This window comes from Aulonocara stuartgranti, assembly GCF_965226115.1.
Source record: "Aulonocara stuartgranti genome assembly, chromosome: 1".
In the NCBI taxonomy this organism is placed as follows: Eukaryota; Metazoa; Chordata; class Actinopteri; order Cichliformes; family Cichlidae; genus Aulonocara; species Aulonocara stuartgranti.
In genome coordinates this window covers 13,964,179-13,990,704 of record NC_138939.1, presented here as the reverse complement: position 1 = coordinate 13,990,704, position 26,526 = coordinate 13,964,179, and the positions used below count along the sequence as shown (strand labels likewise).

At 40.3% G+C, this 26,526-nt stretch overlaps 1 protein-coding gene across 5 annotated transcripts; it reads left to right on the top strand.

The window, feature by feature from the left end:
- The first annotated feature begins 61 nt into the window (after positions 1-61).
- On the top strand, positions 62-24,035 carry greb1 (growth regulating estrogen receptor binding 1). 5 transcript variants are annotated; one of them, XM_082538711.1, is made up of 34 exons: positions 62-134; positions 7,057-7,217; positions 7,384-7,464; positions 7,914-8,090; positions 8,267-8,449; positions 10,004-10,096; positions 10,416-10,538; positions 11,523-11,684; positions 11,819-11,941; positions 13,723-13,908; positions 14,040-14,176; positions 14,424-14,700; positions 14,804-14,932; positions 15,012-15,209; positions 15,298-15,495; positions 15,611-15,794; positions 15,949-16,132; positions 16,245-16,381; positions 16,500-16,851; positions 16,971-17,086; positions 17,286-17,491; positions 17,627-18,179; positions 18,354-18,510; positions 18,603-18,705; positions 18,874-19,029; positions 19,188-19,324; positions 19,420-19,581; positions 20,227-20,431; positions 20,938-21,100; positions 21,221-21,339; positions 21,873-22,105; positions 22,267-22,467; positions 22,627-22,765; positions 23,145-24,035. In XM_082538711.1, the coding sequence occupies exons 2-34, from the start codon at positions 7,064-7,066 to the stop codon at positions 23,306-23,308; spliced, it is 5,892 nt and encodes a 1,963-aa protein (XP_082394837.1). In that variant the 5' UTR covers positions 62-134; positions 7,057-7,063; the 3' UTR covers positions 23,309-24,035. The 5 variants fall into 5 exon arrangements, with proteins under 5 accessions (XP_082394837.1, XP_082394834.1, XP_082394835.1 ...); XM_082538708.1 differs by lacking the exon at positions 62-134 and adding an exon at positions 180-254; XM_082538709.1 differs by lacking the exon at positions 62-134 and adding an exon at positions 242-321.
- The last annotated feature ends 2,491 nt before the right edge of the window (positions 24,036-26,526 follow it).

Here is a 26,526-nt window from a genome sequence, read left to right as displayed (position 1 = left end):
TGGGTCCTCTCATGCTTCACACTATAAGCTCATTTTTATTCCACTGGAGGGCGACAGAGATCTATCAAATGACTGCTGTGTGAGCCTCAAACGTTAGCGTTCAATAGCCGAACTGTAAGAGAAGAAAGTTAGGTGTAAGTAGTACACTTTTGCATTTGCGCTTTTTTTTTTTTCAAACTAATAAAGGAACGTTATTTATCGGGGAAGCTTATTTTTTGCAGTGGCTCAGGAGCGATTAAATTACTAATCAGAAGGTAGGTGGTTCGATCCCCAGGCCTCCACATTAAAGTTTTGAGGAGCAAGATGCTGAACGCCTAAAAGGTAGACTTCTTTTAGTGAATTTATCTGAGACACGGTTAAGGGTTTTGCGGAGTGTTTAGTGTAAAATTATATGCGAATGACAGTGAATCTCAAAAATGCAGTAATTTTTTGGAGCCTAATGTCGTTTTTTATTCTAACCTCTAGAACAGGGCTGCCCAATCCCAGTCCTCGAGAGCTACTATCCTGCAGCTTTTAGATGCATCCCTACTCCAACACAGCTGAATCAAATGGTTTGATTACCTCTTCAGCATGCCATCATGTTTGGCAAAGGCCTGATAACAAGCCATTCATTTGATTCGGGTGTGTGGGAAGAAGGATGCATCTAAAAGCTGCAGGACGGTAGCTCTCGAGGACCGGGATTGGGCACCCCTGCTCTAGAACCAGCATACATATTCTTGAGAAAATGTAATTTTGACTATGTCCTAGTGACCAATTGCAGCACCATGTCGTGAAAACTGACGTTAATAATCAAAGTAATGTGATTCATTGAGATGTCAAACGTTGATATTGTTGGTGAATTAAAGAGTCTTGAAGCATCAAATAAATAGCAGTACCTATAATAGATATGCATCTACTTGCTTTTTGTGTTTTCGTTGGCACAGTCATTGGTCCACTAAATTCTTCCTAATACAGGAGAGACGATTTTTCGTGCTCAACTGAATCCATTTTCTCAACCGTTTTATCCTGTTTCATAATTTTCTTTCCCTTGAGGTCTGATTCTCTCAAAAGCGGGTAAAAACTTTGAGGCGAAAGGGGGTTAATTGAGGTAAAAACCATTCAGTCTCTTCCTTGTTCACTTTGCATGGCTGTACCATTGGAGTATTTTCTTTATCACCACGATTCTATTTTTTTTTAGTGTAAATTTGGGTTGTTTGTTTTTTTTTCTTTGAAACTTCAGAGATGATTCATTGGTTGTCGAAATGTTTACAAGGCTGACTAATTATTTAATCGCTAGCTAGGAGAAAGAGAGAACGAGGGGGAAAAAATTCCCATCTAAACATTTTGAACCATTTTCTTTTTTTTTCAGGGGAGCTCATTGTGTGACAAATAACTTTTGCAAAAAAAAATCCCCACAGCTTTACTGTTGTCCGCTCATAATAATAATAATAATAATAATAATAATAATAATAATAATAATAATAATAATAATAATACAGTAACAGAGCAATGGTATCTTGTTGCTTTTGAAGAAAAAGATACATGAATTAGGGTTTAAAAAAAAAAAAAGGCAAGCGCTCGCAGTCGGACTGTACCATTGTTGAGGAGAGAGGGGGAGGGGGGACCTTTCCACGCGGAGGATCAGAGGTGATGACACGCGCGATCAGTCCCGCTGTAGTCTCTCGCACCGGAGACATGGTGACACAACACCAGATCAGCTTGCAGGCTTTTCTTGAAGAGTAGTTGCTCGATTTTTCTCGCTGAATCGTAGAGGTAAGTGCGCCCAGTAGCCAGTTCATTTTTTGGTGTAATTTCTGTAGGCATGACACATTATCTTTTTGGGTTTCTTGCTGATGAAAAACATTCTCTGCCAGCTCGGTTGTAGATGATGTTGTAGTGATCACTGCGAGCAGAGTGGGTATGAGCTGTGGCGCTGTGTCTTGACTGTTTGCTTGAAACCCCCGTGGTGTATGTGCCTTTAACCTTTTACGTTTGTATTTATTTAATAGTGAGGGACAGCTGTCTATGTAACATAGGATTTAGGTTGGCAGCGGAAGAACATATATATATATATAGTATATACATTGGGTGAATGTGCAGTAGTAGCAGCAAGCAGGTGAATTCTGTACATTAATATGAATAGACATCTGACTATTTTACAGGATTAGTTATGTTTGCTAGTGCAGATAGTTTGTTAGTTTGTCCCCATCTCCTACTGTACCAACGTAATGAAAAAGTTTCTCATAAGGTCAGTTTGACTAATTAAATAAAGTTTAATTTGGGCTGCAGTTTGTAAGATGAACTAATAATGATGCCTACTTGTTGAGACATTTATACTCCTGTTATGTTACTTTGTTTATTATCTATGTAGATGTGTCAACAGATCATGTGTTGTCTTGAAAATTGCCTATTTTTCTCTTCTATTAGGTCCTTAAACACAGTGGTTACAGCCTGTACATCAATCTTTTTGTGTCATGAAAATTTATTTCATGTTAGGTGTAATGTGTAGCTAAACTCAATTTTTGATACAGAGTAAATAACACAAATAATATTTGGGTAATGAGACCCTTTTTAGTCACGTTGTAAGCCATCCTCCAGCTAAACTGTTTTACATCGTAAGGTGCAGGTTCATACTGATTTTGCATGCATGTAGACAACACAAGTTTCCCTGGAGTCATGCATGATAGAGAGAACAGAAGAAACAAAAACTGCTGAAGGACGCTGAGTGAGATAGCGAAGCAGCAGGCGTAGCAGACACTGAAAATTCAGGGAGTTGGAGCTTTGTAGTCCCTTCCAGCTATTTATTTTTGTGCACAAACTCCAACAGATGTATTGTGTACTGTATGTTGTCAGATGCAATGTTGTGTTTTATTATAAAATTGATGTACATGTAGGCATGCTCAGAAAGAAACATCAGTGAAAAATCGCTGAGTTTCAGTGATTGGATATCTTTGTGTTGGCAAAGGCGAGTGGTTGGCTGAGTGGCTTCCCAGTGCAATGTGTGGATGGTTGGCTGAAGAGTTGCCTTTACCAGTTGGCCAGTTGGCTCCCTTACCATCGATTCAGTGTCAGCTGAGCAAAGTGTGAATGAAAGCATTTACTGTGGGTCAGTGGTCAGTTATGGACCTATCAAAAGGTCCGCTTGTGTGTTTTTGTGTGTGTATTATTGACTTCCCCTTACATATGTGGCAGGCTTTGGCTCAGTGCTCACAGAGCATCTGCAAAGCTGGAGGCTTTTTTTTCTTTTCCATTTCTGCTGTTTGGTGCCGAAAGACATGCTGTACTGACCAGCTGACCGTGCTCGACATTCCTTTGCCTTATCGTCTTATCTCTCTCACACAGTCACATGCACAATTAGCTGAATATATGTATATGACCAACAGTGTTAACAGGATCATTAACAGGAACTGTTATGTAATGGTATCGTATGTGTTTAGCTATGTCTTACTTCTAGGAACACTTTTTTTTTTAAATCCATGAGGTAAATAATTAAATATAAAGCTGAGGACATGTTTCAAGGTTAGGTTCCAGTTAGGCAATTAAAAGTTGAATTTAGAGTTAGTCTTCAGAAAGGTAATGTAAATTAATATAATGTCCTCTGAAGTCAAAGATTTATGGCTGTATATTTGCGGTGTGTGGAGACTGCAACCCTTCATGTCTGACTGAACATAAAGAAAGAAAAGCTACTGCATGTGTTTGTGTGTGGCTGGTATGTGTGCCTGGCCAACGGAGAAAGAGCCTGGGGTTCTTATCTGACCTCCCCGGGATGACCTTTCACCCCTCAAGACAAGCCTTTTGTGTCAGCTGAGCTAGAGCCTATGAGAGAGCATGCGCGAGTGCCTACATGTGCGTGTGTGTGTGACTGTGCATGTTTGTGCATATGTGTATAAGAAGTATAAGCCACATCAAAGCCTTAGCTAAACATTGTTATCTAAACCCCCCTTTGACCTCACGGTCATGAGACGTCTCTCAATCAAATTCATCCATGCCCTCAAAAGTCAGCATGTGCATGAAAGTTTGCATATATTAGCAAGTAGGGACTCACGAGATGTGTGCTGTGTGTTGTTGTTGTTGTTTTTTTTTCATTAAAAAAAGAAAATAAACAAATCGAGCTCATCTTCTTCATTTGTTATTTAAAGGCAGCTACATCCATTTATTTAAAAGTGTTGAAGTTCTCAATATAAATGTACTGGTGGCAAAGTGCAGTGTGTGGATTGCGTGGTGCTCAGAGCTTTGGGAGGATCCTAACTGCAGGTTTGTATGTGTGAGGTGCTGTGTTTGAAGCCAGCAGTGGGAACAGGGTCCAAGAGGTCATAAACCACCACAATAGTGCCTCTCTCCCCAGGGTGAAACAGAGGCAGAAAGAGAAGAAGGGAAGGGTGGTGGGGGGTGGTGGTGACTTGAAAGGATCTCCCACTTCCATGCCAAGGAGAGAGGAAGGTGGGGGAGATGGGAGGAGAAAAGATCAACAAAGCTTCCTTAAAAGTTTTAGTTCAGAGATAATTTCTGTCATCTCGGCTGCATGTCTTCCTTCATGTGTAAGTGATCTCTGTTTTGCTTGGAACATGTAGTAAAAAGAATTAATTTAGGACCTATAACAGTAAGAGTACAGAAGTAATATAATAGAATGTAACTGAATAAATAGCACTAGACTATTTGTCCTTTACCTAGGTATTTTACACTCATACTCGAGTACATTTCAGAAACAGCTTCAAAGATGAGGTTTCCTCATCCCATTAAGAAATGTATTTATTCCTTTTTATATAGAAACTACGATAAACTCCCTTTTGCAACTGTAAACTGCATTGTCACAAAATCGTGACAACAAAATGTTTCTGAGCTAATAAAAAGGGGACTGTTTAGAGATATTTGGTACTCTTTTTACAAACATTCAATGATCTTCTAGCATGTGATGCATTGCTATACTGAAAAGTATGCAGCTTGATCAAAAGTGGCTGAAACAAAAGCATCTACAACAGTAAAATGCATTAATGCTGCAGTAATGTTCCTGCTAATTCTTAGCAAGATTTTGCATTGTGTTGGCACTTTTACTTAAGTAAAGAATCTGCATCATGTCTTCCTCCTTAGTTGTGCAGCTAGAGATTAAAGATGAGGGCATTTTTATTGAACAATACAAGTCCCAGAAGAAGATTACTGTCAGTGCTTTGTATGCTTTGAGAGTGTCCCATAACAATATGTGAAGAAAATCTCTCTTTGAAGTGATAGCACAAGGAACCACTTTTTATTAACAAGTAGCTACAAAACCACACCACACAGCTCAAGGGAAAGCCAATTCTGTTTCCTTAGATTGACAGCATTTGCCTATTTGAAGTTTAGGATTTTGGTTAAGATTCAGTAAAAGGTGGAGTACACCTCTCTGCTTTAATCTGCTTTCCCTTCCATTTCCCTCCCCACAGTCTCTTTCTGTGGTTGTAAAAAGATCAGACTGCGCTTTGGTAGAAGGTGTGATTACTTCCTCTCAGTCCCGACTGTGTTATGACAGGGCTTTTTGTCTTCTGCTCTCTACAAGACGGTGCAAGGCATTAAAAGCCAGCTCTGCTTCTTTACATATGAAAGTGTGGAAGCAGAAGGTTGACTGGTAAGGTATGTGTATGGGAAATGTGAGAGAGAGGACGTGTGTCTCTTTCCAACAAGTGTTTCAAGATGAGAAAATAAAACTGAAATCAAGAGAAGACTTGTCCCAGTAATAGATAGATAGATAGATAGATGTTTAGGGAAAAGTTTAACCAGGTTTAACTTTTGTAAAGATATTAAACTCTTTAAAGGTCAGTTAAGTAAATGAATACAGCAGTTTTTATTATAAATGGCAGTTCATGTCAGTTTAAGTTAAAGACGATTTGTTTAAGCTGAAATTACAGAAAACTGAGACCGAAAACTAACATCTGTTACTCATTAATCCATATACCACGATATTTAAAACTGGATGTCATATTTTGGCTTTTAAAGATTTTGTACATGAGCCTCATGGTTTAGAGAACCATAGTGTAAGGTACTTACTCAGCTTTAAGGCTGTAATCTGACATGCAAGCCTTTAAAAAGAAATTAATCTACCCTTCAGGTTTCTGACTATTTGGTTCGTGTACCCAGGTTTGCCAGTCAGTAATGTGCAGCTTGTGTGGGTCTGTGCTTGTAGCAGCTAGTATATGAGCACTCAGAGGTTTGGAGGAGGGGGATTAAGTTGGTGTTTACTGTTCAGCCTTGTTTTTTTCTTGTTTTTTTTTTTCTCCCCCTGTGTTGAATCAGTTTGTTCTCTCTGCAGCACATTTGGTTCTGACAGAAGTCTTTTATGAAAATACTCAGTGTTTTATTACATTTTGTATTATTATGTAATTGACTTTTTAAAAAAAAAAAAAAAGAAAAACAGACTCATCTGTTTTAGAGTAGAGAAGCGAAACGAAGCAGGGAGAGAGCGGAGAGAGAGCGAGAGAGAGATGCACTAGAGCAGAAAGGAGAAAAACAGAGGGAGGGAGTAGCGTCTAGGTCAGGGTGCCCTGACACTGTCAGAGCAGCTGATTTTATATCATGCTGTCTGGACAGATTCCATCCACCAGTAACCACTGTTTAGACGTGTGTGCGCATGTGTGTGTGTGTGTGTGTGTGTGTGTGTGTGTTTCTCCCTGTGCTTCTTTGTGACTAGATGTGTTTCTGATTATTTGTGTGTGTGTGTGTGTGTGTGTGTGTGTGTGTGTGTGTGTGTGTGTGTGTGTGTGTGTGCTACTTCAAAATCAATTCTACCTTAAAAGGAGGCCTTTTAACTATTTATGATAAATAAGACTTGAATGTCACCTTTGTAGGCTTTGTGTGTGCTTGAAACATGCACCTGGACCAAAGATAAAAAAAAATATAACATACCGGTAGCTATTTTTTTAAGAAGTCCTGAAATCCTCTTCCTCTGAAATCATCTTCCATAGAAACCACAAACATCACAGAACTTCTATGTGGTCTTTTTCCCATCTTGCAGTTTCTTTTTCTAAAGTAACTAAAAAAAATACCATTAGCATGGTATTTTTGGGCCTGTACTGTCCATCACAAGATAAGGTCACTTTGTTTTTACAGGACATCAATGGGGAACTCTTATGCAGGCCAGCTGCGGACCACACGTTTTGAGGAGGTCCTCCATAACTCCATTGAGGCTTCACTGAGGTCGGACACGATAATACCCCGACCTGTCTTCTCACAGTTATACCTTGAGACAGAGCAGCCACTGGCACGTGACGGTGGGTTTTATGGATGGTCATGAGAAATGATATTTTGAACAACACAAGGGTTTGATGACTTTCTGATGTTCAGCTGAATCTCAGTTTCTTTAGTTTTTATTTTCCTGTCACGTTTTTTATGCTGAAAATGTAAAGATTTTGGTTGTGCTTCAAACATGCTAAACAGATGAAGATGGCTCAGAGTCTAATAGTCCTCCGATACCCTACCAGATGAAGCCCCCACCTGAGGGATGCTGCACCACTGACGGTTTGTATACATACACATAAACACCATATAAAACCAATAAACATACACTCTCAGGAATACATGTGCAAGATAGTGACTATAAATAGGATTCGGAGCTGGAACAGTGACAAGGAGATGTACCTTTTAGGCGTTACGTCCTCTGTGAATGCGTTGTACATGATGGGTGAAGTAATGGAGAAAAAATCAGGATTTGTACCTACTCTTGAGTTGAGCTGTCTTCTGTGTCTCATTTTGTATTCACTCTTTAATAAAAATAAATACAATAAAAATGTACTACTCATTAATTAATTTTCTTGACCACTTATCCAATTAAGGGATGTGTGTGTGCAGAATCTGTTCCAGCTGTCATCGGATGAAGCGCAGGTTACACCCTGGACTGTCAATCACAAGGCACACTGCCCTTTCATTTACTGAAAAGCACTTTTCTGTCCTGATTTTCCACTCCACAGGCTTTTGTCAAGCAGGCAAGGACCTTCGCTTGTCCTCCCTTGCTTCTGATCCCTTGGATGTACCCCCTGGGTTCATGTTGGTTGGAGTAAAGTCTCCTTCTCTTCCTGAGAACCTGCTGGTCTGCGCTGTGGACCGCCGCTTCCTGCCAGACGAACGGGGTCGTTACGCACTGTTGGGTGAGGGAGAAGACTGAAACAGGAAATTGTTGTTAACAAAAAATCAGCTGAAAGAGGAAAATAAAGAGTGCATTTGTGCCATTCAGTTGTGTGAATGTAGGGATACGCAAAAAATACTTTTTATTTTCTATACTTTTTATTGTAATAATTTTTTTTCATTTTGGTACCCCCAACAGGTTTCTCAGGAAACTGTATGGGCTGTGGAGAGAAAGGTTTCCGCTATTTCACAGAGTTCTCCAATCACATTAACCTGAAGCTCAACACCCAGCCCAAGAAACAGAAGCACTTGAAGTACTATCTGTACCGAAACAGCCAGGGCTTGCTCGTCAGAGGAGCTCCCATCTGTTGGAGGGGAAATGGTAAGAGGTGCACACATGTTAATGTAGTCAGACAGTTAAGTTGACTTCCTGATTGTAGCACAAACACCGATTTATTCAATTGTAGTGACTAAACACTGTAGGTCACAGATGTGCATAAACGTCTTTTTTCAAGAAACATTTGTCTTTGATCAGATTTAGATTCAGCAATTACTGGTGTCCATCTTCTGCATTAAATAGGATTCACATAAAGAAAAACATAAAGCACGGGGCAGAACCTAGATCTGCCTTGAAATATAGTTTACCATTTTCCAGCAGTTTATAGATGAGCCCTATCCCCTCTTAAACATAAGTGCTCAGAATAAAAAGTGGACTGTTAAAAGCATCATGATGCAGTAAAGATAAAAGGTGCTCTCTGCTGTTTTAATTTGTGGTCTTTTGTATTTATTTTTAAACAGGTAGTAGTCCATTGAATAAAATAAATTGCTCTTGATATGTTTTTTTTTTTTTTTTTTTTTACTACTCCGCTCAAATTAAAGACAGGGAATGAAAAACATTGCCACTAAATGATGGTTTCATTGACAGATTAATTAACTTTATGAGAAGGTCTCAAGGTCTGATTTTATTTTGAAAATCCTTCTCTGTATATTTCAGTTAGCATTGTTAGGACAAAAAAAAACAAAACACCCAATGCTTGTTTTAGTGTAAACAATGACCAAACTCTCACAGCTAATGCTGTAGCTTAGTCATGTACATATACAGCATTGTGTTTTTTTTATTTTTTATTCATTTAACATCCAAAAGCAAATCATATTCAAAATAATTATCCATTGTGTAGAATCTTTGGCTCATGTATTCCCAACCAAGTGAATAAGTAGTAAAGCCATAAGTGCAAGTGAGAGGTCATACTGGAGAGCGTAGACTGTAGACAGAGGCATAATAGTTTACTGATGAACTTTTATGAAGTGAAAGCGCTTGTGTTTTTTCATGATTTGTTAATCCTGAAGTTTAGGAGTAAAATGTGAGACTTATTTTAAAAACAAAAATCGGAGCTCGGGGTATGTATTGCTGCAATATTACCAGTCAAGAAATCTCTTAATGCTCGTTTTCAAAGCACGAAGGAGTGTTGATATTAAGAAGTGTGGAATATATATGTTGTTCTCATGGATGAAGCTCTTTTCCTATTTGCTTATTGTTTAATAATAAACCAAACTAGGTTAAACCCAGTGACGGAAGTTCATGTGTTTGGCTGGTTAAGTTATCGTCATCGTTCCCCACAAACGTCTCCAGGACCGTCGCGTTTTTACTCGATACTGTTTTTAATCTTTTCTGCTACATGGTTTTCTGATGCGCTTGTAACTCTCACTGACTGCTTATTAGTATGCCTTCCTCCCTGAGCCCAGTTTTAAGAAGGATGCCATTATTATTATGCCGTCTGGATAACTTTGCTGAACTTTCAGACCATGACTGGAACACTTTGTCTTCCCATGAACCTCGCACACCTGCACATTGATGCATACACACATTTAAAGCTAGCCGTTACAGCAGCTTGTTGCTGCGTTTCTGTCTCAGTGGTGATATTTTTTTCCATATCAGATGGCAGGATGAGACAGTTGGGACCCACCCTCTCAGAAGGCCAATCGACACCAGATGAACAGCCGCCAAATCAAGCATTGAGCCAGCCATCAGGTAACAAACAATACAGAGATAAGCTCCAGGAAAGACAAGTTGATTCTTGGGTTCCTTTTTGGTTTTTTGTCATCATTTTTTGTTTGTATTAAAAAAGATTTAATTGAATCATTTTCAGGGTGCAAGTCTTATTTAAACACAAGGCTGCTCAGGGTTATTGGCACGTCAAAAATTTGTAAACAGACAATCTGTATTTTGCTTAAATGAGCAAAAGTGAAGAGTGAATGCAATTATTACAGAAATAGTTTCAATGAAAAGTTTCATTCATTACTGTTGATTATTTTGACTCAACTTTGTTGTTTGTCTCTGCTAATGGCAGCTTCACATACGGAGGCACAAACAGCTGACGTCTCCCACACTCTGATAAATGACAACCAGGCTGTTCCCTCCAACACTCAGCCACCTTTAAATCAGTCAGGGCCTGGAAGACCCTCAGCTACAGGTACACTGTGCACTCCGGTGACTTCTGCAGTTTATTCCAGTTGGTTTAAAGGCTTACAGATGATATTTTGTTTAAAGGGGTTTTGGTTATGCTACAAATCTAATATCTCATAAAGTAGTTGCATACACAGCTTATGTAATGTGTTGCAGAATTTTTTTAATTTGCTGTTTTAACCTGATCTCTTGGCTTCTGTGTGCATGTAAACACAGTGAGTTTTGTGTCTATTGTCACTGACCCCCTCCCAAGGGTCCTCTCACCTCTCAAAGCAGAGCTCCTGCCTCCATTAGTCAAAACACTGTGTGTGAGTGTGTGTGTGTGTGTGTGTGTTATAACACCCCTGCTATACAGACGCCAGCCAGCTGCATTGTCTGCAGAGGGATGTCTTTTGTTTTCCCTGCTTTCATTTGCCAGCACTTCAGGCACTAAATTTCTACATCCCCTTTTTCTGTCTGTCTTTCTCCCGCCCTCTGCTTCAGTCTGTCACCTCTATAAACCAAGGTTGTAAAATACCCCGTCTCATCTTCTTTTTCCTGCTTTCTCTCTTATTGAAAAGCTTCCTTCCTGTCAGTGTTGTTTTTTCATGGTCCTTTTAACAAGTGGGCCTTTTATGTGTCCCCCATATTACAGTATTACAACAGAAACTGAAGAGGAAAAGACAGGTTGATGCATGACTAAGATGCAATTCTTTTTTCTTTTCTTTTTTTTGTTGGATTAACCAAAATCACAGATTTTGGTTAATCTGTTCTGTTGGTTTGTTGACCAAGATTACTCGATGTTTTACAGAAAATCAATCCTAAAACAACCTGAGTTGTAGAAAAAAATCTAATTTAACAAATTAACTGTCAAAACATGCAGGAGAAGTAGAGTTTGCGCATCTGGAAAAAATGAGAAATGGTGCAATTTAAAGATTTAAATCTAATTATATTCCAGTTGAGTGTGTCAAGCTCAATAAGCTTTTTCTTTTTCTTTTTATTCATCTTTCAGGGGTACATGTAAATACTGGGCCTCCCAAAAAGAGGCACAAGGGCTGGTCACCTGAATCGTCTACCAGCAGTCTGCCTGAGAGCACAGCGAAAACGCCACCATCTTCATTGGCCTCATCAACTTTATCAGTGTCCTCTGTCGCCACCAACGGCTCCAGAGCAGGTACAATCAGGAAAAAAAGACTATATTTTACTTCTACTATGACTCTATAAACGTATCAACAAGACAGTTGTGTGTTGTATGATCTTCTTGTGTGTTTTTCTGTCTAAATATTTGTATTTTCCTTCTGTATGCAGAGACTACAGCCCAACAGGGTTCATCACAGTGGATCTCAACACCGCTTTCTCCTCCAGAGGTGCCAGTAATAGTTCCGGATCAGCTGCTGCAAACCTGCAGACTGCAACCTGTCATTTTCAAAGGTTAGAAATTTGAGTGAGAGCTACTCTACCTTACTAAGGCTGGAATTGTGCTCACACTTGGTCAACTGTGGATGCCATGAATGTGTGGTAGTTCCTATATTATTTATTTTAGTCTGCCTGGATAAAATGATATGCTGGTGTCCTTGTAGTGTAGGTACTGCAGTGTCACAATAAACTGGAGGACATGCAGATGTCTGCAAGGAGCTTACCTCTGATGATGCAATCAATGTCACTCAGACCCAAGCAGGTCCTCGCGGACTCATGGATTAGGAATGTGTTGCACTTGAGTAAGAGAACATGCTGTTAGGTTTCACAAGATTATTTGGATTTGTGACAGTCCACATCCAGCTTGTATTTCATCATAATTTTCCATTCAGCTGAACTCAGCTTTTCTTACGGGTGAGTTATTTTTAGTCAAAGGCTAGTTTAGCTTGCCCCTCCTCGTGGATCAGAGCCCAGCCAACACCTGATGGTGTTGGTCAGCCTCCCCTCCACCCTTTTAGCCCCTTTCTGTTTTCTGTAAACTTAACTTTGTGTTTTCACTAAATTTTCCTAACCTATCTGCCCTTCACCACGCCAGCCAACATCTTACCACATGTTGTGTTTTTTAAATATTTGGTTCCTTCCGTCACAGTATTTCCATCCAAGTCTTCCAGTCTGCCAAAAAGTAAGACTGAGGTTGTGAGTTAAGTATGATGAATCAACAGCTGGAGCCTTCTTGTGGGTGCTGGAGCAGTAAATTAGTTGAAATAACAGGCGGTGATGCAGGACAACACCAGTATTGACATGCCCGAGGTAGAGGTGAGAGAGTCTGCTATGTAAATAGATAAATTGGTCCAGTTTAGTCTGTGTGAGGCCAAAGAGTACGAGGTGCCTGCCTAAACCAGCTTACAGACTTCACTGTGTTAACTGAAGAAAAATACAAATACATAGGTCACCTATGTCTCTTTTTTCCTTTTTTCTTGCATTCAGTTTTTGCCTTTTCTGCACCAACAACTTTATTCATTTGCATTTGTCTGTTAATGTATTACTTCAGAAAATGCTTACTTTTTTACATACATACAAGCCTTTAAGACATAAAGACTCATAAGACCTTTATTTTACTAATTATAAATTATTACAAAACTGAGGTTATTGTACTCGACCCTAAAAATCTTTCTTCATGCATTCATTACTTCTGTGTAGGGCTATTGTAATTCATGATTATCAGGTTGCTCTAAAAACACCCTGAAACATCTTCAGTTGATCCAGATACCCTCTCTACTTTTAAGATGAGTCTTAAAACTTTCCTTTTTGATAAAACTTATAGTTGTGACCCTGAACCATCCCTTAGTTATGCTGCAATAAGCTTTGGGTACTGGGGGACTTCCCAGCACTTCACTCATCATAAACCCTCTTTGTGTTTATACACCACTACTGTATTAAACCATTCAGAGATTATACTCTGGCTCTGTCTTTTGTCCTGTCTCTGTCTGAGCTCTTCTCTGGACAGCTGCCCCTCCCTGAGACTTTTTCTGCTGGAGTTTACTTCCTGTTAAAAAGGAGTTTTTCCTTCCTGTGATTGCTCATAGGGGGATTTGTTTTTGAAGTTTCTTTCTAATATTGTTGGGTTTTTCACTACAATATCAAGCAACCTGAGACAACTGTTGTGAATTGTATCTAAATAAAACTGAATTACATTTTTTTCCATCCTATTTCCAGCTGAGTTTCATTCTCCCTCATTCCCCATTATGTCTATATTTTTCTTTATTTTATCTGTGCACTGCTTTTAATGTGTGCAGGTCATGGCCCTCTTCCTCAGCTGACTGGCAATGTAAGTGATGTACTTGTCAGTTCTCTACTTCAGAGCTGTTATCTGAGCTCACAAACACTACCCAGAGTCTACCAGCACTATGGGCCATCACCCATTCAACCACTGTCCACTGAGATGCAGATTCTGCTCACTGTCTATTACCTTGTTCAGCTTGGTAAGTATGCAATCTTTATTTCAGAAACACGCTGTTGTACTAAACAGTTCATCAAAACTGTGGCTTTTTTACTTGCTAAACTGTTTTAAATGAATAAATGTTAAGTTTTGTTTCTCACCTCTATTTCCAAGGGTCTGACCAGGTGCCTCTGGTTGAGGACTTGGAACAAATATTCATGAGATCCTGGAGGGAGTCCCACCTCAGTGAGATCAGACAGTACCAGCAACCTCAAACAACTGGAACCCCAGGGAGGCACTATGGCATAGAGGTCAGATGCTGCAAGAAATAAAATAAAAAATAAAAAATTTTTTATACATCTATATTTGAATTTAGGAGACTTTAAGGTACATATCTACAGGGCTTTTTAAACACTTCATAACACCACAGCTTTCTTTTCAGCTGTTTAGTACAGTGAAGCAAATATTAATAACTTTTTCATGCAAAATATTTGAGAAAAAAGAGAGAAAACATAATGACAATAAATTAACAAAGTTTTCGTCTTACTCTGTCTCCAGATCCCCCCTGTATTGCCTGGGCTCCCCCAGTATCTGTCTTTGCCCTCACAAAGCCCACAACCCTTGACCCCCAGCCAGCTTCCCTGGCTTGCCCAGCTGGCTGCATCATCTTATGGTGAGGGCGTGGTAGTGTTGGGGAAGGATGTAGGATCTTTGACTCAAGGCCTCCACCTAACTTTCAGCAGGTTAATGGAAGGACGGCTTGAAAACACCAACTATGTGGTCATCATTGTCACTGCTCCAGGACAGGAAACACAGTCCTGTGTGGTAGTTACAGGTGGGATCTGTATTTTTAATGTATGCCTTTTATACTGTATGTGAAAAATGTGGTCTTTATCGTCTTTGTGTATTTTATTGTATTGTATTGTATTGTATTGTAGGTAAGCACCAGTGTCGTGCCTTGGCAGAGAGTATGTTCTCTCCCAGTCAGGGTCTGAAAGAAATTGCCCATCAGCTCTCCACTGGTGTTGCACAAGAACTCATCCACTACTGCAATTCCCTCGGACAAGGTGTGTCTCTCTATCTGTGACCTGTTGCTCTGTTTTAGTGATTGTTTCCTAACTTGTTGTGCGGCTTTATGTTTTGCAGATGGTGATATAGATTCCCTTCTGGACAATGCCATTCTGGACAGCAGTGAGCCATCTCCTTTATCTAGCTGCCAAGAATCAGCTGAGGAGAGGAGTAATAAAAGTCCCATAGTCACACACAGTCCAAAGGACTCACATGCACACCTTTCAAAAGACAGCCCAAAAGACACAGCTTCAGGTCCCAAAGACACCTGTTCAGGTAAAGCACACATGACTTAGTGGATACAGTAAGTGGATACATCAGAGTCAAGTGACATGGCCTAAAATTTGTTTTTGTATTTGTGTAGAATACTCTGTTGATTGGCGAGAGGTGCGTCCCATCCAGCTGGCAGTGGCTAGAAAGCTGTTGTCCCATGTTTGTGCTATAGCCGACTCCAGCACACAGAACCTGGACCTTGGCTCCTTTGACAGGGTCAGCTTCCTCATCCTTGTACCGCCCTCTGAGGTTACATTTCAGCAGACTATTCTCCACCTCTGGAGTTCTGGTTAGTCACATAAGTCTTTTGCCAGCAATCGTGTTCATGGTTCTTCATTAATCAAAAGAATCTGAATTAATGTGTTTATTCCTATATATATTGTGTTTTCCTCTGTATTTGTCAGGTGTTCTGCAGGAGCTTGGCAGTTTAGACCAGGCATGTGTTTCTCACAGAGAGGCTGAACGTTATGTGGTCAAGATGGACCACAGCGCTCAGGCACGTATTGACAGCCTGATCCGGGAAGCACACAGTAACTCGTACACACTTTACATCCTGGTCCACGACCATGCCCACTGGGATATTAGCAGGTTTGTGTGCAAAGTAAAAAGAAAAATGTAATGATTATTGTTTTCAGTTGTCATTGTTTTAACAGTATCAGAACTGGTACAACAAGAGCAAATCGAGTGTGTTTACTCAGTCTCTTTGGATCTCTTCCCTTTTGTCCCTCTTTAACACTCTCAGTGCAACCTACAGCAGCTCAGATAGTGGTTTGGGTCTTGTGGACCAACTGTTAAACTCCCGACAAGTCAGAGATGCTACAAACATCCTGATTCTGCACGTCACTTCGTTTCCCTTTGCTCTTCAGACACAATGCACCCGCATCAGTCCCTACAACGAGATCCACTGGCCGTCTGCATTTAGTAATGTAAGATTTAATTTTCTATGTGATTGGTACTCTCTTTTAGTGTAACATTTTTAGACTAGCAATGCCTATATGTTCACACAAGTGGCTAAATCTGTTGGCTGTGTGTATACAGGATGTGGACCTGTATCATGAGAGGACACGGTACTTTGGTGTGTCAGAGCTTTTGGAGTCGACTCATTCAGGGAACAGCCTGCCTCTGATGCGTTATGATTCCTCATTTGAAAGCATGGCAGCTACCTTGGAAGAAAGGTTGTGCACTCACATGTGTTAAATCAACATAAACACTGTATGATTAAAAAAGGAGTTTTAAAATGATATCAAGAACACAGCAAGAAGGCTTTATGATCTTTCTGTCTCTGATTTCCAGGTTTCCAAAGCTGCACAGTGCTGTGATCCGGACCACAGTTTTGATCCAGCACTACTGTGTTGCTCTGATGGCTGTGTCTGGAAGGTTCAACCGTTCCCACAATCTCCAAAAACACACTTCAGTGGAGACCATGGAAATTGTACAGTCACTGGTCAATGCTGCACAGCAGTGTCCGGCCCATCATGGCCACATGGTACTAGTGCGAATCCCCTCTTTGGCTCTGGCAGCGTGGGCCCACCAACGGCTGTCCAGAGTGAGGAAGCAGCTGGGTTTGGAGGAGAATTTCGAAATCATACTGGGGAATCCCAAGCAAGCTCTGAGTATTGGACAGTCCTTTACAGATCAGATCAAGGTGGGGTAGTAATTCTTCAGAAATATGTTATATATGATTTCACCTGCAGAGAACTACAAAAGATTCTCAGATACTTTGAAAGCTGCATGTAGTCTGATTTGTCCTTCTGTTTCATGTAGAAATGGTTGAAGATCCAGGATGCTGACTGGGTTCCTTGTACCTACTTGGAGCTGGAAGCCCTCCCTTGCATCCTGATCCTTTCAGGGGCTGAGCCATTAGGAGAGTCACTTCCCAGGTATGCTTACTTGAATTTTATTCATCCCTCCCTGATTTTTCACATGACAGTATTTACCTTTGTTCTAGTGTTAGTGTTACTTTCTGTTTTGGCCTTAACAGATTAAAAAGGTATAACCCCACATTTTCTTGCATCACAGTCAAAAAAGCTGTCATAGTTGTAATTTTGAGTTTAAACAAAGGGGTCGTTCTTTCAACAGGTCCCTAAAGTACTGTGACCTTCGAGTGATAAGCTGCTCATACCTGCAGCGTACCACGCTTGAACAAGAGTTGGGACTGGCTGCTTATCTAGTGAAGAAAGAGTCACGACCACCACAAAACCTTGGATCAGGAAGTGACCTGCTCGAAAGCGATGCTGAAAAACTCAGTAGTACTGACAATGAAGAGGAGGAAGGACAAGATAATGGTAAGATTTCACAAAAACTATATTTCATATCTAAAGAGATAGATAAACTCATTTTGTTTGGGAAAATGATAAATGCTTCTTTTTTTTTTTTTAAAGAAAACATGCTATATATTTTCTTCTTCCTGGTATTTTCAGGGGAGCCCAGCCAGCCACTCCAGGCATGCCCAGATAGTGGAGCTCTGGATCTTAACCCTGCTCAAAGCGCCACCTCTCCAAATGTTGAGAAGGTGGCCTTGGATGCCCCACAGTCTTCCTCACAGTCACAGACTCATCTTCAGCCACAGTGCTCCTCTCAGTCTTTTCCATGTCCCCAAACTGCACCAGAATCCCAAACGCAACCTTATGCTCCATGTTATTCGCAGTCTCAGCAGATCTCCCAGCTGCAGTCCCAGACTCAAATTCAGCTGTTATCTCAAACAAATTCTCAACCTTACCTTCAAATGCCCCCACAACAACCGTTACTTTCCCAGATGCAAATACGCTCTAAATCAACATCATCGGGCTCGTCCTCTCCGCGAGCCTCCTCGCCTGATCCGAGCTGCTCCTGGGCACGGGGAGCGAGTCGGCCACCTTCTGTGCTCCTGCCTCGTGCCCTCTACAACGTCATCACTGCAAGTGACAGCAGCGGGCTTCCACGATGTACTTCATTCCTGCCACACATGTCTGTTGCATGGGCAAGCAGTTTCAGGTAGGGGACATATACAACAATTTATAACACATATGTGCGTATATTTCCATGTTTTTCATATGAACATTGAGCATATAGAACAGCGATACTGAAAGTGAAAGAGTCTAAAAAATATTCCACAGTAATATTTTGTGAGTCAAAATATATACAACCAATCTTGTATTTTGTGTGCAGGCCTTTACTGAGTAAAATGATGACATGTACAGAGCAGTCACTTTATTATCGTCAGTGGACGGTCCCTCGCTCGTACCACATGGACAGCAGCAATCGCACAGAAGGCCGAAGTGACAACTTCCACCCTCGCAGGTTGCTGCTCAGTGGCCCCCCACAGGTGATTTCTGTTTTTATTCGTTTTATTCAAACTCGAGCATATGTTGTACTTTATATTCACATTATTTTATCTTTGTTGTTTTCCGACATCAGGTGGGTAAGACAGGAGCATACCTGCACTTCCTGGGCATTCTGTCGCGCATGCTGATCAGACTGATGGAGGTGGATATCTACGATGAAGAAGACATCAACTGCAGTCAGTGCATTTCCTGTAGCTTTCACCAGTTTTTAGATTCTTATGTTACTGTTTTTGCCGCTGCTTGGATCATAAAATCATATCTGTCAGTATTTATTAAGTAATCAGTACAGATTGTACATAAACCTGTTTTCAATGTATTCATTTGTAAATGTTTTGTATCTTCAGATTCCCAGACAGAGGAAGTGCAGTACCATCCAGCCAGTGCTCCCTGGCCCAACCCAGAGATTGCGAGGACGATGCCTTTCGACTACACCATCCACGACTCCAAATATGATGACATCAGCACCATATACTGCCCTGGATATAAACCGAACTCTGAAGGTAAGTAAAGCTGGAAAAAACTTGATCTATTTATCAATATATTAACACAAAGCCAAAACTATATGTGCATAGTATGAATATTACCTGTAGCTGTGCTACCTGTTACTTTTGTATTTTGTTTTTTGGTCCTTATCTGCCTTTGGTTGTTTGTTCTCCAGGAAATCCTGTGCGACAGGAAGATGTGTACCTACGTCGCCGGACAGCTAGGATAAAGTTGTCTAAGTATGCAGCCTACAACACATATCATCACTGCGAACAGTGTCATCAATACCTGGGCTTCAACTCTAGATACCAGGTCAGGACAGTACATGCAAGCAGACAGAGTTAAAAAATCGCACTCAAACTGTCTTTGACATGTGAACATGACAGTTGTCTCTACTCATAATTTAGATGTGCGAGTCAACACTGCATGCTTTCACATTCACTCATCTACTGCTTGGGGAAGAGATCCAGCTCTACTTCATCATCCCAAAGTCTAAAGAGCAATACTTCAGCTTCAGCCAACCCGGAGGCCAACTGGAGAGCATGCGGCTGCCGCTCACTTCTGACTGGGTGTGTTCTTGATCATTTAACTTGATCATTGAAAATAAATGTTCCCCTTTCTGTTCACCCTCACATCAAGAAAAAGGTGGTAATTATAATAGAGAAGTAGAATTTAGAAGAAGAAGTTTTGTGTGTCAAGATTTAAAAGGAATTCTTTGCCTTATCTGCTTCCATGAACATTTTCATCCGCTGTTTTTGTTGACTATTTCTGTGAACAGATTTGTGGGGTTTGCCACAGTGCAACACCCAGGTGGTTCCACTAGGTGGTGCAATTAGCTTAGCAATTGCTAAAATTGTCCCACCAGCCCAGCAGTTCTTATTTGTTTTCACAAAATTATGCAAACAAAAGATTCGGGTTTGAGAAAGTATTGTTTGAAATTACAAGATTTGTTTCTTGCATCAGTCAGAAATGCTCTGATCTGTGACTATTTCCTGGACTTTAAATAGAGTTTAAATTCAACATAATCTATATATTTTTTTAATAAAATCCTGGGGTATCCTGAGGACGCTGTTAGTATAGCCTGCATGCATTATTTTAATTTATTTTTCCACATAGTAATACAGAATTTTATTAATGAAATTCACGTTAAAAATAACAATTTTCTTTTTATTAGCATTATTTTTATTTTATTTATTTTCCCCCTTCTTTCCCAGAGCCCAGACTGCATCAAGAGTCCAATCTTCACCCCAACCACCGGCCGTCACGAGCACGGTCTGTTTAACCTGTACCACGCCATGGATGGAGCCTCTCATCTGCATATCCTGGTGGTCAAAGAATATGAGATGGCCGTCTACAAAAAGTACTGGCCCAACCACATCATGCTGGTGCTGCCCACTGTCTTCAATGGTGCTGGAATAGGTATTTTACTCATGTTAGTAATAAGTAAACTGTTATCCATAGTCTTCCATAATCTGGAGGGTCGACAGTTAGTTTACCCCCAATAAATGGGAGGATTTTATCCTGGATGATGAAGCCCATGCTGTGTAAAATCTATGATGCAGATCAATCAACTGTGGGGACTTCTTATGGAATAAGGCTGTAGTCAAAAGTATCTTCTTCATCACCATTTTGGTGGACTTATTCTTATATAGCTGCTTTCTACTCAGCTTGAGCACTTAAAGCACTTTATGCGACTTGCCTCATTCACCCATTGACACAGCTTCACACAAGCCCTTTTTTCTAGGCCTAAGTGCTCTTAATCTATAGCATTCATACGGATGCATGGCGAGCAACTTGGGGTTGCTATCTTACCCAAGAATACCTTAGCATGCAGACTGGAGCAGCCAGGGATTGAACCACCAAGCCTCCAAGTATTCTCAGCGACAGTCAACCCAAGTTTTAAAGTTTTTTTAACCAACTCGCAGGTGCTGCTCACTTCCTGATTAAAGAGCTTTCCTATCACAACTTGGAGCTGGAACGCAGCCGACGTTTGGAGGGAGGGGGTCCAGCAGGTGATGTCTGGCCTTTCATCATCCTGGCTGATGACTCCTGTGTTATGTGGAACACAGTAGACCTAGAAGCACGCAAGTACATAGTGACAGATTATTTACAACATAATTCATTGTATGAGTTAAAGGACTTGTTGTTTGTTGTTTTATTTTCTGGTTTGATTTAACACAACCAGTGTTTGATTTCTGTTTTACTTAGTGGCCCACTAGAGCACGCTGTGTCACTGAAACAGGTGCTACAGCACATGGAGGCCTGTCCAGACCTATCTTACTATGGTCTATGTGGCATCAGGAAGTGGAGCAGCCGTGCGCTGACAGGTCAGTGGTGACCATAGCAGTAGAGATGCACCGACTGCAATATTTTCTTTTTTCTGATTTTTTTCCTATGACCAGCTGATACTGATTTTTGGCAATTTCTTTTTTTTTTTCTAAGCGCTATAACTGATATTATATACATGCAAAAATCAATTTTTCTTCATTGAAAAATATTCTTTTCATAATAAATAATTAAACTTTATAATATCTGCCAATTTGCAGTACATTACAGGTTCTTGGTCTCTCTTAAACAACTGAAAATAAAGTAAAAAGAGAAGAAGGGGTAAAGGTCAATGGGTGCACCCAACTTTACTTGATGTATTTTACCTCACCAAAAGCAGGTGTAGCAGATTGTTTATAAGAAAACAAATCACAGTTGCTTCCATTATTTCCCCGCATTTTTCTAACTTAATCCGGCAAACAAACTTACTGATCAGAGATTATTTTTTTCACATAAAAAAGCAACTATTTAAAATAAGTTGTTTGTGCCTTCAAATAATATTTATGGTAACTTTTTTCCCTTTGTATTAAACCAGGTAATGTACTGCGGGAACCCTTCTCTCGAGGTCATCTCCATGACTTCTTCCTCCTCAATGTTGACCGGAGTCAGAATGTCCAGTATGACCAGAACCGCTTCACCTGTCATGACGTCGATTTCACTCTGAGGCTGCACAGTGCCGGGCTGCTTGTCTGCAGGTTCAACAACTTCAGTGTCATGAAGAAGCAGATCGCCATTGGAGGATACAGAACATTTATTATCAAGACAAAGGTATCGTCCACAGTCAGCAAAATCAAAACATAAACTAGCAATCATAAACTGGGCAACAGATAGTCATTGATATTTTTTTCCTTGTCATTCTGCAATTACATAAAAAAAAAACCTATTACTTTCACAAGCTATTGTTAATAAGCAAAGAATTTTGTCTCCAGATGACAGATGTTCCCACCTCTGTGAGCCCCTCACAGTACATCTGTGCCCCAGACAGTAAGCACCTTTTCTTGGCTACACCAGCTCAGCTCCTTCTGGAAAAATATCTCCAGCACAACAGCCATAAACTGTTTCCACTCAGCACCAAGAACTACACGCACCCTGTACTGTCTGTGGACTGCTACCTTAACCTGGGACCTGAGGTATACAGACACACACACTCCACATCTACGCATACATGTAGACATGGTTTTAAAAAGAAATTACACAAATAAGAAATTCTAATATCATAATATCATAATATCTAATATTATATTTCAACATACACTTCATAAAGACTCTAATCTTCTTGCTTCCTGTAGGTGACTGTGTGTTTTGTGAGTTCCAGACCTCATTCTGTGAACATCAGTACAGCAGGGTTGCTGTTCAGCGGCCTCCTCCTTTGTTTTGCAGACTCCTTTGTGACTCCCGGGTTCCTCAAGAAGTTCACCTTCCTTAAAGGTGCAGCAGCAGACCAAATGTAGACAATAAGCATGTCTGTTACAGGTGACTCATTTAAGAAGAAGTCAAAGCAGTGTGCAGTGTAGAATTTGGAGCGGATTGATATCATTCTGAATATCAGACCAGCAATCTTCTTCACTTCTACTTAAGTAAACAAATACCAGTAAAGCTAGAACAGTTATAATTTACATTAAGTCCCACAAAATAAGAGCAAATTAGTCAGTAGTTATCACTTTATATTGATCAAAGAAAAAAAGGGAATAAAGATCAGGAAAGTACTTCAAAAAGGTGAAGCCATGCTCTCGTTGTTGTAATTATTTCTTGCTCTGTGTCACTGTTGTTAAAGAGTGTCGCTCTCCCTCCTGTCTGCTTGCTTTAGGTGCAACTCTGTGTGTCATCAGCGCAGATCGTAGCTCGCTGAGGGAGACGGTGGGCAGGTTGGAGCTGGAAGAAGAGTGGAGGTTTAGGCTCAGTGATGAGTTCCAGACTGCCAATGCCAAAGAGGACCGGCCGCTCTTCTTCCTGACTGGAAAACACATATAACTGAAGCAGATGTGCACTTTTGGCTTGTCGTAGACAGGACTGAAATTACTAATTGTCAAACAGAACAAAAACAGGAAAGGGATTTTTTTTTTTGTTCTGTTTTTTTTTTTTTTTTAAGCTTTATGTGCTGCTCCATGAAATAGGTTAATGTTCGTGTTTTGGAAATACATTTATGTTCTCAGCGAGATATACTGATTGTCTGAGATGTCTGGGGACTGTACGTGCACAGGAAAGAGGCATTTTTATCCTTGAAACAAAGTTGCTAGGCTCCGTAACTCACAGTGCTACTTTTGATTTTTGTGATATCTGTTTGCAGATTCAGTTGTTTAGAATTACTCAGTGTTTAGATTTCTTTGCAGGTGCAGGCAACACGGAGAGCTTTAAGGAACGTGGAGGCAATCATTTGTGTGACATGGTAGCTGGCTTCTGTCGATATTTTTGTAGGGTTATTTTTGTAGATGCTTGTTTTGCATGTATGTTCTTACATGTCAAATATTTTCAATTATATTTCATCAGATTGTTATCATGTAAAAAATAAATTTGTTTCAGTGTGTGCAAGAATAAGAATTCTGAGCTGTTTATATCAGATGCAGGGCATTTTTTGTGCTCCAGAAGGCTGTGTGATTATTTTGTTTGTACGTGTATAAGAAACATTAATTGACTGTATTTTGTATGTACAATTTTGTATGCTTTTAACTGTATAAATGTACAGACATTTTAAATAACTTGTGTTTGTTTAAATGTAAAACCTGAGACATCATAAAGGCTCACTCTATACAAAAAGCAAACTTTAATAGCTACATTATATGTCTATTACTGGTCCAGTGCATACTTTAAGTACAAAGATTTTATAGCCTATCTAGGTAACATTTCAGTCCTATATAATTTTGCTGTCATGTGGTGTCAGATCAGCACCTGAAGCAGCAGGATAGTACAGCAGCAGTGGATGCTCTCAGATTTCCTCCCAAGTACTCCATTCCCAGAAAACGCTTGTTGATAAATTTAGTCCAAAACACTTGCTGCCCAAGCATTAGCAGCTCAGTCAAAACAACAGTACACATTACAGTCTAAGGACTCATCCAGATACACTAAGAACTGCTTTTTCACTGTCATGAAGATAGTTTTTTCATACCAGAAGACAAAGTTTTCATAAAATATAGCTTTAAATAAATCAGTAACTACTACACAGCTTTTTGACATATCGACCATCTAAAAGGACTGAACTGCTTCTTTGTTGATTTTTTTTTTTGTCTGTTACATGTAAGGAATATTTCCTGATTTCCTGCCAGATTTCTGGAGACTCCTTGAAGAACATTTCATTAAGAAGCAGCCATTTATGACATGGAAGAGGAAGACTTCACCAGCCACAGTGAGGATGAAAGCCCCAATGGCAGCTGGTCCTGGGTAACAGAACTAAATATATACTGCACGGATGCATGAGGCAGGCAGAATAACATAAGTTCAGGCTTGTACTATAAACTTAATTGACATTAAATCAATAAAATAAAAAGGAACCCAAAACACTACAACCAGTGAGGAAATAGGTCTGGAGTGTCCACATATGGGACAGAAATTGCTAGTATAATCAAATGTAAAGACAGAAAGATTTCAGAGGGACTATAGAAAATTGCTAAAAGAGGAGCACTGTGTGCAGATGGAGGAAGTGTAGGATGTGTATACTTTACACAGCATTTTCTGCATGTCTGCTGGTTTTGTAGTTAGAGTTGATGAACTCTTATCTGTGTGCAGTCAAATCACGTGTTGGATTAACAGCTGATATCTCCACACATTACCTCAAGCCCACATGTGTTATAAAGGTATATAACACATCAGTCAGTGATGCTGTTCCACAGCAGTGCTTTGACCCCACATTTTTCTTTTGCACCTTTAACATCTTCCTGAACTTGATCTATAGTTAGTTGTTATTGGTATTGATTGTTATTGATTGCCCAGAAACTCTCTATGGTGGTTTGCAAGGGAAGGGCAAGATTCATTCAAATATAGACGCAGTTTGGAATATAGAATTTCAAAAGCAATCAGTGTTTCATGCACATGCTGCTCCAACATGCTGTACGTTAGTGTTGTTTATACAGGATTGGCAGCAGTGGCTTTAACCATTCACGTCTGGCCTTGGAATCCACTCTAATCAGATTTCTCTAAAGCCCTGTAGCACGCACTGCAGTACTGCAGTGGGGACAGACTCAGCAGGTCTGTAGTGTGTGGCCCAGGCAGCTTTACCATTGGCTCAACCAGGCCAACCCCCCCAAACACCACCCCCATCTCCGTGGTGATGAAAAGATTGCATTGTGGCCCAAAAGGGGAGTGCCTGTGAGAGATCAGGCAACCCCTGCCTCAGGAAACGACCCACCTCCCTCCAGTCGTTTGCAAGCACTCTCACGTGTCTGATATGTAGTAACACTGCAAGGCAATCACTGGAGCAATTGAAAGCTTACCGGCCAGCAACCACCCACCCCCACACGCACACACATGCACTGTAAACACACTGAGATGAAACACTTAGCATGTACATACATGCACAGTCACACATTCTTGTATTTTGCTCGTTTGTGTTGTTGTGTTTGCACATCTCTGTTGCTTGTGGGGCTCGCACACAAGAATTTCACTCGCATGTGCTGTGCCAGTGTGCCTGCACATGTGATGTGACAATAAAAAGTGATTTGATTTGATTTGATTTGATATAGTTTGAGGCTGAACAAGGCAAATATTAACCTGCACACATATGCACGAAAACCACATGGCCATAGTCTAATTAATAAAATTCCTGAGATTACACTAAAACCTGCCTCAGCTTTCACTTTTATTCCCTTCACACATAAAAATGCAAATGTGTATCTTTCACACAAGATATTATGGTACTTATTTTTATTGCAAATCATTATTATTATACATTTAACCTTGTTGAGCACCTGACCCACTGATGACCTCACACACTGCAGTAAATAAACCATCACATCTCTACACTTATTTCTTTCTGTCATATATTCACACACAGCAGTAACAAGTATTAGCATTCTCCAGATTCGCTGTTGTCTGCTCCGTATTCTTCCAGTCTCTTTCTCTCCTCTCCTTCTCCCACTCTAGTTGGCTATGTTTTCCTGCATGTTGAATGCTCCAGTTCTTAGAAAACCCAACACGTGTTTCCTTTCTCCCCCCCTGCCTGGCGCAATGTATGTGTGTGTGACACCATGATAAAGTGC

Bases quoted from the DNA above. Each gene is read 5' to 3' on its own strand.
- greb1 (XM_082538711.1), top strand. From the start codon at position 7,064: ATGGGGAACTCTTATGCAGGCCAGCTGCGGACCACACGTTTTGAGGAG. The intron at 10,539-11,522 runs GTACACTGTGCA...TTCATCTTTCAG, and splicing joins TGGAAGACCCTCAGCTACAG to GGGTACATGTAAATACTGGG. The intron at 19,325-19,419 runs GTCAGGACAGTA...CTCATAATTTAG, and splicing joins GCTTCAACTCTAGATACCAG to ATGTGCGAGTCAACACTGCA.